This window comes from Cynocephalus volans, chromosome 8, assembly GCF_027409185.1.
Source record: "Cynocephalus volans isolate mCynVol1 chromosome 8, mCynVol1.pri, whole genome shotgun sequence".
Lineage (NCBI taxonomy): Eukaryota > Metazoa > Chordata > Mammalia > Dermoptera > Cynocephalidae > Cynocephalus > Cynocephalus volans.
Window position 1 is genome coordinate 4,384,900 of NC_084467.1, and position 14,438 is coordinate 4,399,337.

The window sequence follows — 14,438 nt, forward strand, 5'->3', positions numbered from 1 at the left end:
GAAATGGCAAGAGGGGACTAAAGATGCCCCCACCACTGCAGCCAGCAAGCCCAGCCACACAACAGCAAACAGATCAACTGTTTTTAAAGACACAAAGAGTATTTTCTTGCACCCAGAACTTTCAAGTAATTTATTATAGAATTCTGAGGTAGGCCCTAGTGGGCCTGGACTTACCCCTGGTCCCACAGGCGAGTCCTGGGTGGCAGCAAGACCCTGGAGTGCTGGCGCTGGAGGGCCTGGGAGGAAGCACAGGGGGTGGGGGACCGTCAGTCTCTGTGAGTCCAGCAGGCCCCTGAACCCCACCACAGCCAGACTTAACACGTTTCTCGCCTCATCCGTAGCCTATGCTCAGCAGCCTGGCACAAAAGCTTGGCAGCATGCATAATGCTCCCGGCTGCATAAAATGCCATAAACGGAGGCTTTTCCTGGGTCACTGCCTGGGAGAATGGAACTGGAGCTAAATCCGCTTCCTCTTCGCTTTGCTCTGCCTCATTCTTCCTGGGATCTGGCAGTCTTAATATGAGTGAGGCTTAGCGAGACATGAAATGCTTCGGACACTCAAAGTCCCCTAGCATGCTTACTCTACTGCTTTCCAATCTTTCCGTCCACTCACACACCCGGCCTTGACACAGCTCTGTCTGATGTTTGCCTGCCCCAGTGGTTCCCTGGCTTGGGCCAACTGCGACTGCTGTTTCGTTAAACAAGAAACTTTCCGGAGCAGACACACGGCAGATGCTGCCAGCCGCGCCAGCGGCCCCTCCAATGCCCACTAACATAGCTTGTTCTCCAAGTCCTGCTAATTCTGGGTGTGGGCATGGTGGGCTTCGGGAGGTCTGCAGGAATAGTCCAGGCCAGCCTTTCATGTGGTTCCCCTGCAGTGAGAGGCTGGGAAAAGCCTTTGACCTTGGTGAGGCCAAGGTCCTCCTAGGGAGCCACCTGCACCTGCCAAGCTCCGTCACAGCACGGTAGCCCAAGGAAGGTCAGGCTGGTGTGTGTGCTGCTTCTGCACCCCCCTCCCTGGGACCCATGGACACACTGAGGCCCAAGCAGCTGCCCAGGCTCAGCAGCGCCCCAGCACATAGGTCCCTTGGCACAGCTCAAGTCTCCAAAATCTACCACTTATACCACTGTGCTTGGGCATCCTTAGCCATTTATCACCTTATGGTCATTTCACATGTACCACCATCCGCCTTACCCGCTGTGGTCACTACCTTCAGTCTACAGTGCAGGCTGCCCCAGCCAGACCCCAAGCCCATCCTGAGGGGCCACCTTCACCCACCCAGAGGCCAGGATGTGGCTGGCACATGGTGTGAGCCCTGGGCATTTGCCAGCAGGGGTGATCTGTCTGTTTACCCTGAGGACCATGGCTCCAACCTCCAGCCCTAACCTCCAGCCCTCCTGTCCATGCCCTGCCTGGCTCATTACAGTCCCCTCCATGGTGAACAGACTCTGTCCACTTCAAGTAGACACCACTCCTACTGGACTTCCAGAATATCCTGGGCCTCCTGAGAAATGGCACCCTCCCGCCATGGCCTTGCTCCGCCTGCTGTCACCCTCACCTGGCCAGCCACCTGGTCTGCCCGTATGCTTGGCCCAGCTGCCGCCCTGAGCTATCCCTCCCTCCCCTGGGGCCTCCACTTTCCAAAGTCCCTGCATGGCCTATGTCTGCTATGACATGTCAAGCAATGAGTCCTCATACTTCCCTGTACTCCCTGAATCCCCACGGCACACAGCACAGGGCAGAAACTCGGTACCTACCATCAAATGAACACCACAGAGGTCTGTGATTTTAAATCCTGTATACTTGGTATAGAGAATGCCCAGCAACTTCCTGTTCCATTCTGAATTGCAACAAAATGGCAATAACAAAAAGACTCTCTACCAAGGAGGAACCAAATACTTGCAGCACCACCCTAAATCCAGTGCTGCTGTCACCCCTAGAGCCAACTCGCTGTCCAAGCCCCTTCCAGCAGCTCCCAGAGCCCACCTGGGAAAGGGCTGCAGGTTCACCTCAGCCTGAGGGGTCAATGGAGGCCCTGTTGATCTACTGAGGGCCCGTTCATGGGGACAGGAAGGCAGTGGGGGCCGGGCCACAGGGAGCCCCCACATTTCGGGTGAGCCATCCGCCCAGCCCAGCAGGCACAGCTCACAGTCCCGCCACCTCTTAAGCAGCTTCCACTCGCCCATCCCAGCTCTTCTACAAGCCCAGTTAACGTAGTCCTGAGGAACTCTGGAGCACTCTTGTCAGAGGAGCCTGTGGTTCCAGAAATAAGCCCATATTCTTCGGAAGGAGTTTGCAAATCATCCAGCAAGCTCTGCTTCCCCAGGAAGACACAATCTCACTAGAAGCAAAAATGCAGATGAAGATTCTGCCAGGGCCCAACTGGTCTCAAAACTGCAAACCTCCCCCCAACTGCCAGAGCATCTACTACAGTTTCCGAGCTCCATGCAGAAAGCACTTGTCTGGCTAGGCTAAGGCCTGGAATCCTCACAGTGCCAATTGTCTAGCTCTTAATCCTGTTCGTGACGCCAACTGTAGAGCTAGGCGACCACGCCAGTTGTTGAGCTCTTTTACCTGCCGGTAATCCTGCACCAACTGGGCCAACTGTTGAGCAAGGGCTGGGTCTGGAGCTCCCAGACCCCTCAAGCCCATTCACAGACTGGGCCAGAAACTCTTTACATGCCAGGCTGGATCACCAGACCCCTTCACGCAGGTCTATGAGCTAGGTAACTGGCCAAAAGGTCCTTGGAGCCATAGGTTGGAAAGCATGGCTGCGAGGAGTGGACGCCCAAGGCTAACACCCACCTGCCTGCTTCACCAAACTCCCCTCTACTCTCTCTCTCTCTCTCTGTCTCTCTCCCCCTCTCTCTGAAGAACACAAGAATAGCAACAAAACTAAAAAGATACATTGACTTGCATGTGCACTAACTACACACACACACACACACACACACACACGCACGCACACGCACACGCACACACATGCACACACACATAATTTGCTTACAAAGAATGCTGAACCACACCCAACCAGACCCGAGGTGAGGGCCCTGACCAAACTATTCTATTTTCCCAACAGCACTCCCCACCCGCCCCCAAAGCGGCCTAGAAGATGACAGAGAAAGGTAGCTAGGGGATCTCTACGTTGCTCCACCCTAAATGGGGGCTCTGAGACTCCACAAGCCAATTTCGATACCGGAGAAAAACTGCAGGAAATGGCTCCATTATCTTTGCTAAGAGAAAGCGGCACTTAAGAGCAGTGAGCAATGGAGAGGGGCTGCAACGTCCCCCTTATCATTTTAGCAAGCATGTATTCATTTTACCTGTAGAATTTTTTTTTAATTAATTTTTAGTTTAATGGTCATTATAAGGTGTGACTTTATGTCTCTGCCAGAGTCTGCTCCTGGCTGGACTACGCATACCAGTGGGAGCAGGCAGTGAGAGATGAGGTTTCCACAGCTTGCAGCTGCGGACTCGGCCGCCTCTCCCCTCAGTGCGCCCCTCTGCTCCCCCAGGCCAGCGGGAGGCTGGGCTCCTCCACCGGCAGGTAGCATGGAGCCCACCGCAGGACTCTAGTTTCAGGTAAAAAAAAATGGACATTAAAAAGAAGAGCACAGAAACTCAGAGACGAGCTTTCCCATGGCCACTCTGGGCAGCTCAGGGCCATTAGGGCCTGAAAAGTGGTATCACCAGCACACCACAGCTGCACAGAGCCATCACCCAAAGGGAGCAGCAGGGGACTAAAGCAGTGGGTTCTCATGATATCAGGGCGAACTGAGATCTGAAACGGTCCACACTGATTGCTTGAGACAAAGGAAAAGCTTCGACCTGCAGCTGCCACAGGCTTTGCCACCTGTCTGAAGATTAATCTTCCCTGACACTCTTACCCTCCACACAGTCTCCATTTGCTGGACACCCCTGTCAACAAGCCTCAATTGTCCACCCCAGTCTTCCATAAATTTAGCTTCAAGAAGCTCAAACGCCCTACACTTGACTAAGACACAGCCTTAGCAGGCAAGGCAGAGGCCTGCGCTCTGACCCCAGCCCTGGGCAGCACATGTCCCACTTGGTCTGCAGGCCTGCTCTACATTCTTCCTGGCGGGAGCCTGCATTTCGCACTCCAGGGAGAGGGGATACTTCTCAGGTCAACTTGTCCCAGACAGCACTTTGAGTGAGTCAAAAAACAAAAGCTGTACTGTGAGAAAATAATGCTCAACCATGGCAAGAACCAGGGGCAAGAATCCCCTGGAACACACCCTGAGCCTCCTTCCTCCACCCCCAGGGAGACCGTCAACACGGCTCCCAATTATACATGTTGGGTAGAGAACAGAAAAGAACCTTATCGTTCAGAATAATAACAATAAATCCACAGCCAGAAATGGAGGAAGGTGCTCTCCAGTCAAGCCTGTCCCTCCCGGGCACAGGGCTCTCTCAAAGGAAGCGCACTGGGCTTTGCTTCTCTATCACGGTCACCCCGGCAGGTGCCGCAGGGAACAAGACTGGGGCATGAGGCGGCATCCCTCCAGCAACTCTCTCACTTCTGGTGTCATATCGCCAGACAGGTTAAAAGTGCTGACGATGCGAGGAGGGGTCCACAGGGGTGCAGAGGTGCAGGGCTATGGCATCCATCTCCTGACCTAGGGTTTCGCTAGTGGCCATCTGTGCCCTCAACCCATGCGCTGTTCAGTATGCAAGTTACACTGCCACAAGGAGTAAAAACAGAAACAAGGAGAGACAAAGGATGGGGTTTTACCACCTTTACTTTCATACATGCATTGACATCACGCCAAGGCCACAGAAAGATGGAAAGACAAGTAAAGAGCTAAGCAGGAGATGGGCAGTGGTCTTCAGCCAGATGTCTGCCCAAGCTGCAGAGCGCAAAGTCCCCTGGGCACATCAGGAAGCGTGTGGGAGTTGATGGTGTCCTTCTGGAAATGCGGATGGGGGGCCCACAGCACCATCGTCCTGCCCCAGCAGGAGCGGGCCCTGCACAGGAAGCAGCGTTGGTGTCCCTGATCCCAAAATGCTCTCTGTCCTCCTGGACCTGCCCAGGCTGAGACGCCTGCGCCGAGGAAAGGAGACTCAGCAGGCAGGCTCAGTGAGGGTGTCAACAGAGGAAAATGCTCAGTTCCGGAACCAACCGCCCCATGCAACAAAACTGCCTGGGTCTAACCAAAGGGTGGGTTATTGGCAAGAGAGGAAAATCCCAGAGGAACAAGAAGGGGCGGCCAAGGATGATCCACTTAGCAAGCTGCGTAGCTCAGGCTAAGGGCTGGCAAAGGGCCAGGTCTTGGCCCAGGAAGAAGCGGAGGTGGCCATGGTGCAGACACTGGCCTGAGAGCAGGGGACAGGAAGGGCCCTCACTGCTAAAAGATGTAGTCACTGGGACTCACAGAAAGACTGTAAAAGGCAGCGTCCCACCATCAGACCGTGACATTAAAGGAGGAAGCAGCATCTAACAGTGCTCTAGATGCCAAGAGTTCACAAGGCACACCCACTTGAAAGGCCTTTATTCCTATCTGTGGGTAAAAAGTCATTCCTCCTAAGACTTTGATTGCAGGAACGGAAAAATAAGCAAAATCTAAGAAAAGATAAAGGGACAGTCGGTGATGGCATGGGCGTGGGTCTCCAGCAGAATGAACTCAGACTGCAGAAGCATGCTGTCTCAGTTAGGCCCAGAGGAGTGGCGGGGCTCTGTGACAAGCCCAGAGCCCACACTGGGGTCACCTTCAGGGTCGGTCTCAGGAGCATTCCCTCCCTTGTCCACAGCATTGCTCTGAACACTTTCTCGCCAGCATTTGCCAGCAAAACGCTCCCTTACTATCTACACACGAACTTCCAACCCCTCTGTTAAAGGGCGACCAAAAAGCTCCTCGACAGCCTGGAACTCTCCCCTCCTGCTGCGTGATATACTGAATGACAGCGAGGGATCTGTCTGCCGGAGAGGACGTTCCAGACAAGAACACAGCACAGCAGGCACAATCGTGGCAAGAATCTAAGTCCACATATCCTGGGAAACACCATGATTACATGTCCACATGGCTGTTTCTAAATCTATCAAAAGCAAACAGATCAAAATCCTGACACCACCAGAACATTCAAAAGCAAAATACAGGTCAGGGAAATTCCAAGTTACAAAAAATAAAAACTGAGTGCCCTCTAGTGGCTCCACACACACTCTCTCATGTTGGTGATGAATGGACTTTATAGCTCCCTTGCAACGTTATAGAAAAAATAAAAAGGATTATTCATAACGGAGAGCCCAAGTACCTCACTTAAAGTGACAGCCGCATATCATTAAGATCTCCAAAGGAACCATATAAGTTCATAAAATACTGGAGTAAGAAAAGTTTCCATCATAAGTTAAACACTAGTGGATATTTAAAAGTCTCTTATTCTGAGTCTTGGGAGGCACTGTCTTCAAATGCTTGAACATGGGCTGAAGGTGACCACATTAACATGACATGAATGCAGCCATAAATCCAAATTAAATAAACCAAATTAAATCAGGTTCCATCCATGTAGATCTGTTGGTCTGCTCCTAGTAACTAAAAGATAGATTATGCTGCTATAGCACATTTACACAACAGTTCAGTTCCCGATCCTTCCTATAATCAAAATATGCTCCTCTCTGCCAAGGACACATGATAAATCTTTTGGTAGAGAGACAAAAGTGTGTGCACCCAGGAGCTCTGCATCATGCAAAGTCAATCTGCTGCCCAGTGGGAAAATAGGTAAATGACACCTGGGAAAATAACTCCCTCGGCCCAGTCACCTAGAAAGATGCTTGTTGCAGTGAGTGACAGGATAATCAGGAGCCCAGAAGTGAGCCACCTCTGTGGGGAGCCCTCCCTAAGAGGGGCCCTTCTCCCCAAACCTCGATGGTACCCACTCGAGCCCAAGCACATCTGGCCTCCTGGTCCTCTTCTCTGTACCCAGATCCCTGTCCAAAGGTCTAGATGGTGGCTTCTGGAGGACAGGTTGCTTCTCCCTTGTCTTCGTCCTCCTCCAACAGCAGGAAGAAGGGCAGGAACTACTAACATCCACTCATTCACTGGTGGAGAAGTGCACAGAAAGGTGGTCAAAGCTGGAATGCAACCACACAGTCAAAGCAGCAGGGTGTGGGGGACAGAATGAGGACTCGGGGTCAGGAGGTCAGCCTCCTCAATCCAGGGGGCAACCAACACCTGAGGGTTTTGCCCACCCTGAATCCACATTGTCTTCTGATGGTTTTCCTTTGGGGAATCACCCTCCCAGCTCTTAACCATATAGTCAACAGCAAGCCCAACAGCCATACCAAGACAGGGCATGTGATCCAGGACAGACGTCCCCACCCTTGACCTTATCAGTCATACAATGCAGTGACCAGCAATGTTCCAAGTGGCAACTGCCATGTAGAGCCATGTTGAGCAGAGCCACCACCAACCACAACGGACATGCAGTCAGAGTAGAAAGTAAACCTTTTTGTTTTAAACCACGGAGATGTGGGAATTATTTGTTACCACAGCAAGCCTGACTAATACACTCCAGGAAGAGTAGAAGGAGGAACTGCAGACAGCACACGAGTACGCAAAATCAGCAGCAGCCCACAGAGGCTGTGGGGCACTGAGGAGGAAGCTCTGCAGGGACGAGACCCTCAAGCTGGGCTTCAGAGATGAGTAGAAGTTTCCATAAGAAATGGCAAGAAGTGTTTTATGGCTGTATGTATTTTTAATAATGTGGGCATATGTAAAAAAAAAAAAAAAAAACTTCCAAATTCTAGGTAAAAAGGAAATAAAAACTCAAACAATTTAGGAATTAAGAATACTACAAATCAAAACCCATGAAATGGGGTCCAAGCTGTACTTGGAAGAAAATTGCAGAACCTGAAATGATTTTATTAAACAACATAAATGAAAAATAAGCCAAGCATTCAACTTCCTAAAAACCTGAAGAAATTAAGAATATGGAATTAAGATAAAATTAAATTTAATTAATTGAAGATAAAATTGGAAACATAAAAACAAAGAACAAGAGAACCAATAAGAGAAAACAGTAGCCGATTATCTGATGAGACTAATGAGATGTGCAAACCTTTGATAAGCCCAACCAGAAAAGGAAGAGTACCAGCAAAATAATAGGAATGAGAAAGGAATCTAACCATAGACACAAACTAGAATTTTTAAATTAGATACAACTTTATTCCAACATCTTTGTAAATTAAATTGGCTATTTTTCTAGAGAACATATATGCCAAAAGTTAACACAAATGAGGTGGAAAATGTAAACAGGCCAATAACCATGAAAATAAACTTAAATGGTTGTCCAAAAATCCCTTGAAAAACCCTCAGGTTCCTGATATTTTCATCAGACCTTCAAGAAATAGGTCCTGCTTTTTGTTTAATGCCTTTTAAAGCACAGAAAAAGATGGAAAGCTTCCTTCTGAAAGACATGACAAACAAGAAAGCGATGGCTCAGGGGTCTGCAAACTACAGCCCACAGGCCAAATAAAGCCTGTAATCCATGTATGCAAATAAAGTTTTATTAGAACAGAGCCATGTTCATTCACTTACATATCATCTGTGGTTTTCATGGTATACCAGCAGACATGAGTAGATGACAGAAACCATTTGGCCCCCAAAGCCCAAAATATTTATTATTTGGCCTTTATGGAAAAAGTCTGCTGACCTCTGCCATAAATGATCCTCAATTATAGAGACAAATTGAAACAGAAACACTGAACACAAGTTAATCGAATCAAGATGGACATAACTGTAAAGCTCTCCACAAGTCATTCTCTACCTCTCTGTCTTACTTTATTCTTTTTCTGTTTTTTAGAGCAGGGTTTTAGGTTCACAGCAATATTGAATAGAAGGTACACTGAGTTCCCATAAACTCCCTGTCCCCACACAGCTTCCCCAACTATCAACATCCTGCACCAGAGTGGTACATTATTCTTTTGCTTCCTAATATATTTAGTAGTTGACTTTGTCTTTTTAAAATGTAAGTTCTGAGGTCAGGATCTTAACAAAGTACCTGGCACATCAAAGACCCTCAGTAAGTATTTGCCAAATCGTTGAAGGTGGGAGGGAGGTGGGAGGGAGGTGGGAGGGAGGTGGGAGGGAGGTGGGAGGGAGGTGGGAGGGAGGTGGGAGGGAGGTGGGAGGGAGGAGGGAGGGAGGTGGGAGGGAGGTGGGAGGGAGGTGGGAGGGAGGTGGGAGGGAGGTGGGAGGGAGGAGGGAGGGAGGTGGGAGGGAGGGAGGTGGGAGGGAGGGAGGGGGGAGGGAGGGAGGTGGGAGGGAGGTGGGAGGGAGGTGGGAGGGAGGAGGGAGGGAGGAGGGAGGGAGGAGGGAGGGAGGTGGGAGGGAGGAGGGAGGGAGGAGGGAGGGAGGAGGGAGGGAGGTGGGAGGGAGGTGGGAGGGAGGAGGGAGGGAGGTGGGAGGGAGGAGGGAGGGAGGAGGGAGGGAGGTGGGAGGGAGGTGGGAGGGAGGTGGGAGGGAGGTGGGAGGGAGGGGGGTGGGAGGGGGGTGGGAGGGAGGGGGGTGGGAGGGGGAGGGAGGTGGGAGGGAGGTGGGAGGGAGGTGGGAGGGAGGTGGGTGGAAGGGGGGGTGGGAGGGAGGGGGGAGGGAGGGGGTGGGGGGGAGGGAGGGAGGGAGGGGGGAGGGAGGGAGGTGGGAGGGAGGTGGGAGGGAGGGAGGGGGAGGGAGGGGGAGGGAGGGAGGTGGGAGGGAGGTGGGAGGGAGGCGGGAGGGAGGCGGGAGGGAGGCGGGAGGGAGGCGGGAGGGAGGCGGGAGGGAGGCGGGAGGGAGGCGGGAGGGAGGCGGGAGGGAGGTGGGAGGGAGGGAGATACACTCGAACTAACCCTATCTGAGTCACCACACCCTTAAGTTCTTCCAGAATGGCTAATAGGAGACAGTAGAAGTATGGCCAGCACTGAGCTTTCTGGGCCCAGTGAGAACCTAATTTCCTGGATAGTGTCATGCCCATTAAGGACTGTGGGGTCAAGAGACATTCCATGGAGGTGTACTGCAGCTGCTCCTGCCCTCGTGGCCACCTTGCTGCCAGGAAGACTTTGGATCTCGTTTAATTGAATGTGGTTGAAAGGAGCACTGTAGTGGATTGAATTATTTCCCCCCCAAAACTCCCTGAAGCTTGAACTGTGTCCCCCAAGTTTTATATATTAGAAACTTAGTCCACATTGTGACTGTTAAGAGAGTGGGAAATCCTATCATGGTATTGAAAGGTGGAGCCTTGAAGAGGTGACTGGTTTGTAGGACCGTGCAGTAGTGAATGGATTAAAAATGGTGGTCAGGGGCGTGGTTCTGAGGGCTGTAAAAGAAGAGGAGAGTCTTCTGGCTCTCTGCTCTGCTCTCTCTGCTTCCACCATCTTGCAGTGTGAGACCCCTGGGTCACTGTTGCCATCACCAGATGGACTTTGGACTTCCCAGCCTCAGAAACTGTAAGCAATAAATTTTGTTTTCTTATAAATTACCCAGTTACACGTATTTTGTTATAAGCAACAAAAATGGACTAATACAAGCACATACATGTGGTCACTTCCCAGCAGTCCTGCCAACAGCAGCAGTATAAGAATAATGCTACAGTGACAGCCGATGGCGATTGCTGAGCATGAGCTCCACGCCAGGCAGTCCTGAGCACTTGAATGTGTCTTTACTCATCTAATCTTCTCTACAGTCCTTTGATATGCTTTGCCCATTTTTCTTTTCTTATTGATTTGGAAGAGCTCTTTCTATAGTCTTTCTTCTTTCTAGTCTTCTAATTCTAATTCTCGCAACTAATTTTTAATGGCTATATGTATTGCAAGTATCTTTCAGTCTGAGATGTGCCTCCTAACTTTGTAATATGGAGTCTTCTCTCATCCAAAAGTTTTATATTTTAACATAACCATATTTCTCAATCTCTTCTTTTTGGTTTAAGCTTTTTCTATCTTGTTCAAGAACGCCTTCCTAACTCCAAGATCATAAAAATATTTTCCAATGTTTTTTTCTAAAATTTCTCAAGTCTTGTTTTTCACACTTAGGTCTTTAATCCACCCCATTTTATGCTGAGGAAACTGAGTAACAGACATAAGTAATTGGTCTGATACCATTCCATTAGTAAGTATGGGCCCAGACAGTTAGCTCACCTGGTTAGAGCACAGTGTTATAATATCGAGGTCAAGGGTTCAGACCCCCAGACTGGCCAGCCACCAAAAAAAAAAAAAAACCTAGATATAAGGCTGTTAAGGTTGTCTATACAACACCCGGTAAGTCTGCACTCACAAACAATGCACACACCTGTTCTGACAGTCACTTAAATACTGCCTTATTCTACAATTCCTTTCTGACGTCCATCGAGATTTACCCATAATGATATGTATAGATCTGTTTCATTCATTTAACCAGTTTACAGCATTCCATTGTCCAAATTAATCAACTACTTATCCTTTCACAACTGGGGAGCAGGCAGTTGCTGTCATATTTTGGCTATTATAACGTGTTGTCATGAGCAGAAGTAGCTGTTCTCTGCAACAGGTGCCTAGAATGGCATTTTTGACTTCTAGGGTATTAACTAAACATCACAAAATTGCTCTTCAAAGCAGCTATGCGCACTCCACTCCTCCCACCGTGGTGAGAGCCCCCGCTTAACCACAGCCTCGTTAGCCTTCATGCTGTTAGACAGCTAGGTTTTTCCAATAGGAGGAAATTTAAAGATTTCTCACTTTATTTTGCATTTCTCTGATTACTAGTGAAACTGATTACTTTTTCATATGTTTATTGGTTATTCTGATTTCTTCTCTGTGAATTCCCTCTTCGTGTCATTGCCCATTTTTCTTTCCTGTTGTTTATGTATTTCTTATTGATTTGGAGGCAATCTTTCTATAAATATTCTTCTTTCTAATCTTCTAATTCTAAAATTTTCTAAAATTCCTAAAGTTCTGTTTGTTAATCCATCTGGAATTTATTTTTATACATGATATGAAATTAGAATTAAATTTTATATTTTTCACATGGATAACCAATCATGCCAGCACCATGTACTGATTGCGCCTTCCTTACTCCTGCATAGGCAGAATCATTGCTCCCTACCCCAAAGATGTCTACATCCTAATCCCCAGAACTTATAAATATGATGTTACACTGCCAAGGGAATTAAAGTTGCTCATCAGCTGACCTTGAGACAGAGAAATGATCCTGGATTACCTGGGTGGGTCCAACATACGCGCAACAGTCCTGGTAGGTGGAAGAGAGGCAGGAGAGACAGGGTCAGGGAGAGAGACTGGACTATGCTGCACTACTGCCTTTGAAGATGGAGGAAGGGGCCAAGTGATGCTGGCAGCCTCCAGAAGCTGGGAAAGGCAAGGAAATGAATTCTCCCCTACAGCCTCCAGAAGGAACCAGCCCTGCTGAGACTTTGATTTAAGCCTATGAGACCCATTTTGGACATCTGACCTCCAGAACTATAAAGTAATAAGTTTGTGTTGTTTTTAAGTCACTAAGTTTGTGGTGATTTGTTATAGCAGCAACAGGAGACTACTACATTCCGCATCTGTAAGCTGTCATGCACCATGCTGTTTTTGTACCGTTATCTATTTATCTCTGCATCAATGCCATACTCTTCCAATTACCATAACTTTATGGTAAGCCTGCAAATCAAGAAAGGTGAAGCCCCCCGTCGTCTTCAAAATGCCTTGGCTGTTCTTAACTATGTATTTCTTTAATTTAAAAAAAAAAAAAAAGAATCTATCTTAAATGAAAGTAAATTCAGACCATGGGGAAATACATTCCAGGCAGACAGCATGAGCCAAAGACTCGAAGTCAAGGAAACACATGGCATGGATAGTGAATCACAATGGCACAAGTAGCTAGGTAAAGTCTCAAAACTACCAAACTATCAGCGTTGGGGGCGGAAGATTTCAGTAGCCTAGAAACCAATAATAGCAGTGAAAGACTTCTACTTCTGCCAAGACGGAGTAACAGGGTCCAGATTTACCCTCCTATCTGAAACAAATTTAAAGACTAAAAGCAGACAAAATATATAAAACAATGGTTTTCAAGACAATGGACTTCAGGTAACAAAGGAGAGTGATCCTGAGGGGCAGGAAACAAAAGAGGGGAGCTCTGCAATTGCCCCAGCTTACTGTGTTCAGCTAGTCTGCAGGTCACAGAGAAGGGGAGGAAAACACAGGCAGAGCACAGTGGACCCTGATTTGAGAAGACAGAGGTAAGGGTTCAGGGAGGCCAAGGAAGCTCAAGTTCAAAGGACAGAGCACCAGAGAGGAAGAGTTACCCAGAGAGAAAACTCTGATCATGTGACACAGGGTCTCCCTCTAGCATTCAGTAGGGTACTGACAAGCAAACTAACAAAGGCCAGAGAAAGAACCAACAGAAAGGATTACAGAGAACAGTACCTGGTGTTCACAGTGCCAGACATAGCGCCTGTTCACACCAGCCATTTTTCATGGGACACTGGCAGAGTACTCAAAAGGGTCTCGTCATCTTAGTAGGGAATAATTAATCCCACCTAACAAATCCTGAAAGGCTCAAACAACTTTCAAACCTTGAGAATAATTATCAAATACAAAAATATTCAGCACCAGATGAAATTCCCAATATCTGGAATCCAATACAAAATTATCGGACATGCAAAGAGGTGGGAAAATATAATCCAAATTAAAACGAAAATCAATCAAACAAAACCAATCTAGAACTGACAAAGATATTAGAGTTAGTAAATGAGGATATTAAGATACTGTATCTCATATAAATACAATGAAATAAAATAGTTTTCAACAAAACTATATGAGTATTTCATATATCCAAAAAGTTAGAGGAAACATTGAACATGTTAAGTCAAGACATGGAAGTTATAAAACAGACCCAAACAGAACTTCTAGAGATGGAAATTACAGTATCTGAGATGAAAAATACAGTGGATGGAATTAATGGCAGATCAGACGCTGCAGAAGAAAAGATGAGCGAACTTGAAGACACAGCAACAGAAACTACCCAAAATGAAACAGAGAGAAAAAAGATCAGGAAAAGTGACCAGAACACCAGGGAGCTGTGAGACAACTTCCAGCAGGCTGATATGCGTGTAATTGGGGCCGCCAGAGGAGAGGGTGAGAGAGGAAGACGGAAGAAAAAATCTGAAGAAATAATGACCACAAATTTTCCAAATGTGATGAAAACTATTAATCCAGAGTTCCAATAAGCTCAATGAACTGCAAGCAAAGAGTCAGTTACAGAACAACTCTGGGAAAATAGAGGCAGCGGCAGATTACAATCCCCTCGTGAAAGACACACAGTAACTGGGGAAGTAGAACAAAATCCACAGAGGACGTCCACGACTGATCCAGCCCAAAAGAAGCCCAACAGCAGGGCCGTCCCATCAGAGTTTATAATTCATTTGATCAGAAGGTCTTCAAGCGTAAGTAGCTGCTTGTTTCCAATGCCAT

The 14,438-nt window shown here is 48.1% G+C and overlaps 1 protein-coding gene across 1 annotated transcript in view; it reads right to left on the minus strand.

Annotated features, from left to right (window-relative positions):
- Positions 1 to 14,438, minus strand: part of NPHP4 (nephrocystin 4) — a 126,044-nt gene that overhangs the window by 46,600 nt on the left and 65,006 nt on the right. The window contains exon 12 of the mRNA XM_063104717.1: positions 175 to 236. Within this exon, the coding sequence (XP_062960787.1) occupies positions 175 to 236 (62 nt within the window). The remainder of the gene's footprint in view (positions 1 to 174; positions 237 to 14,438) is intronic.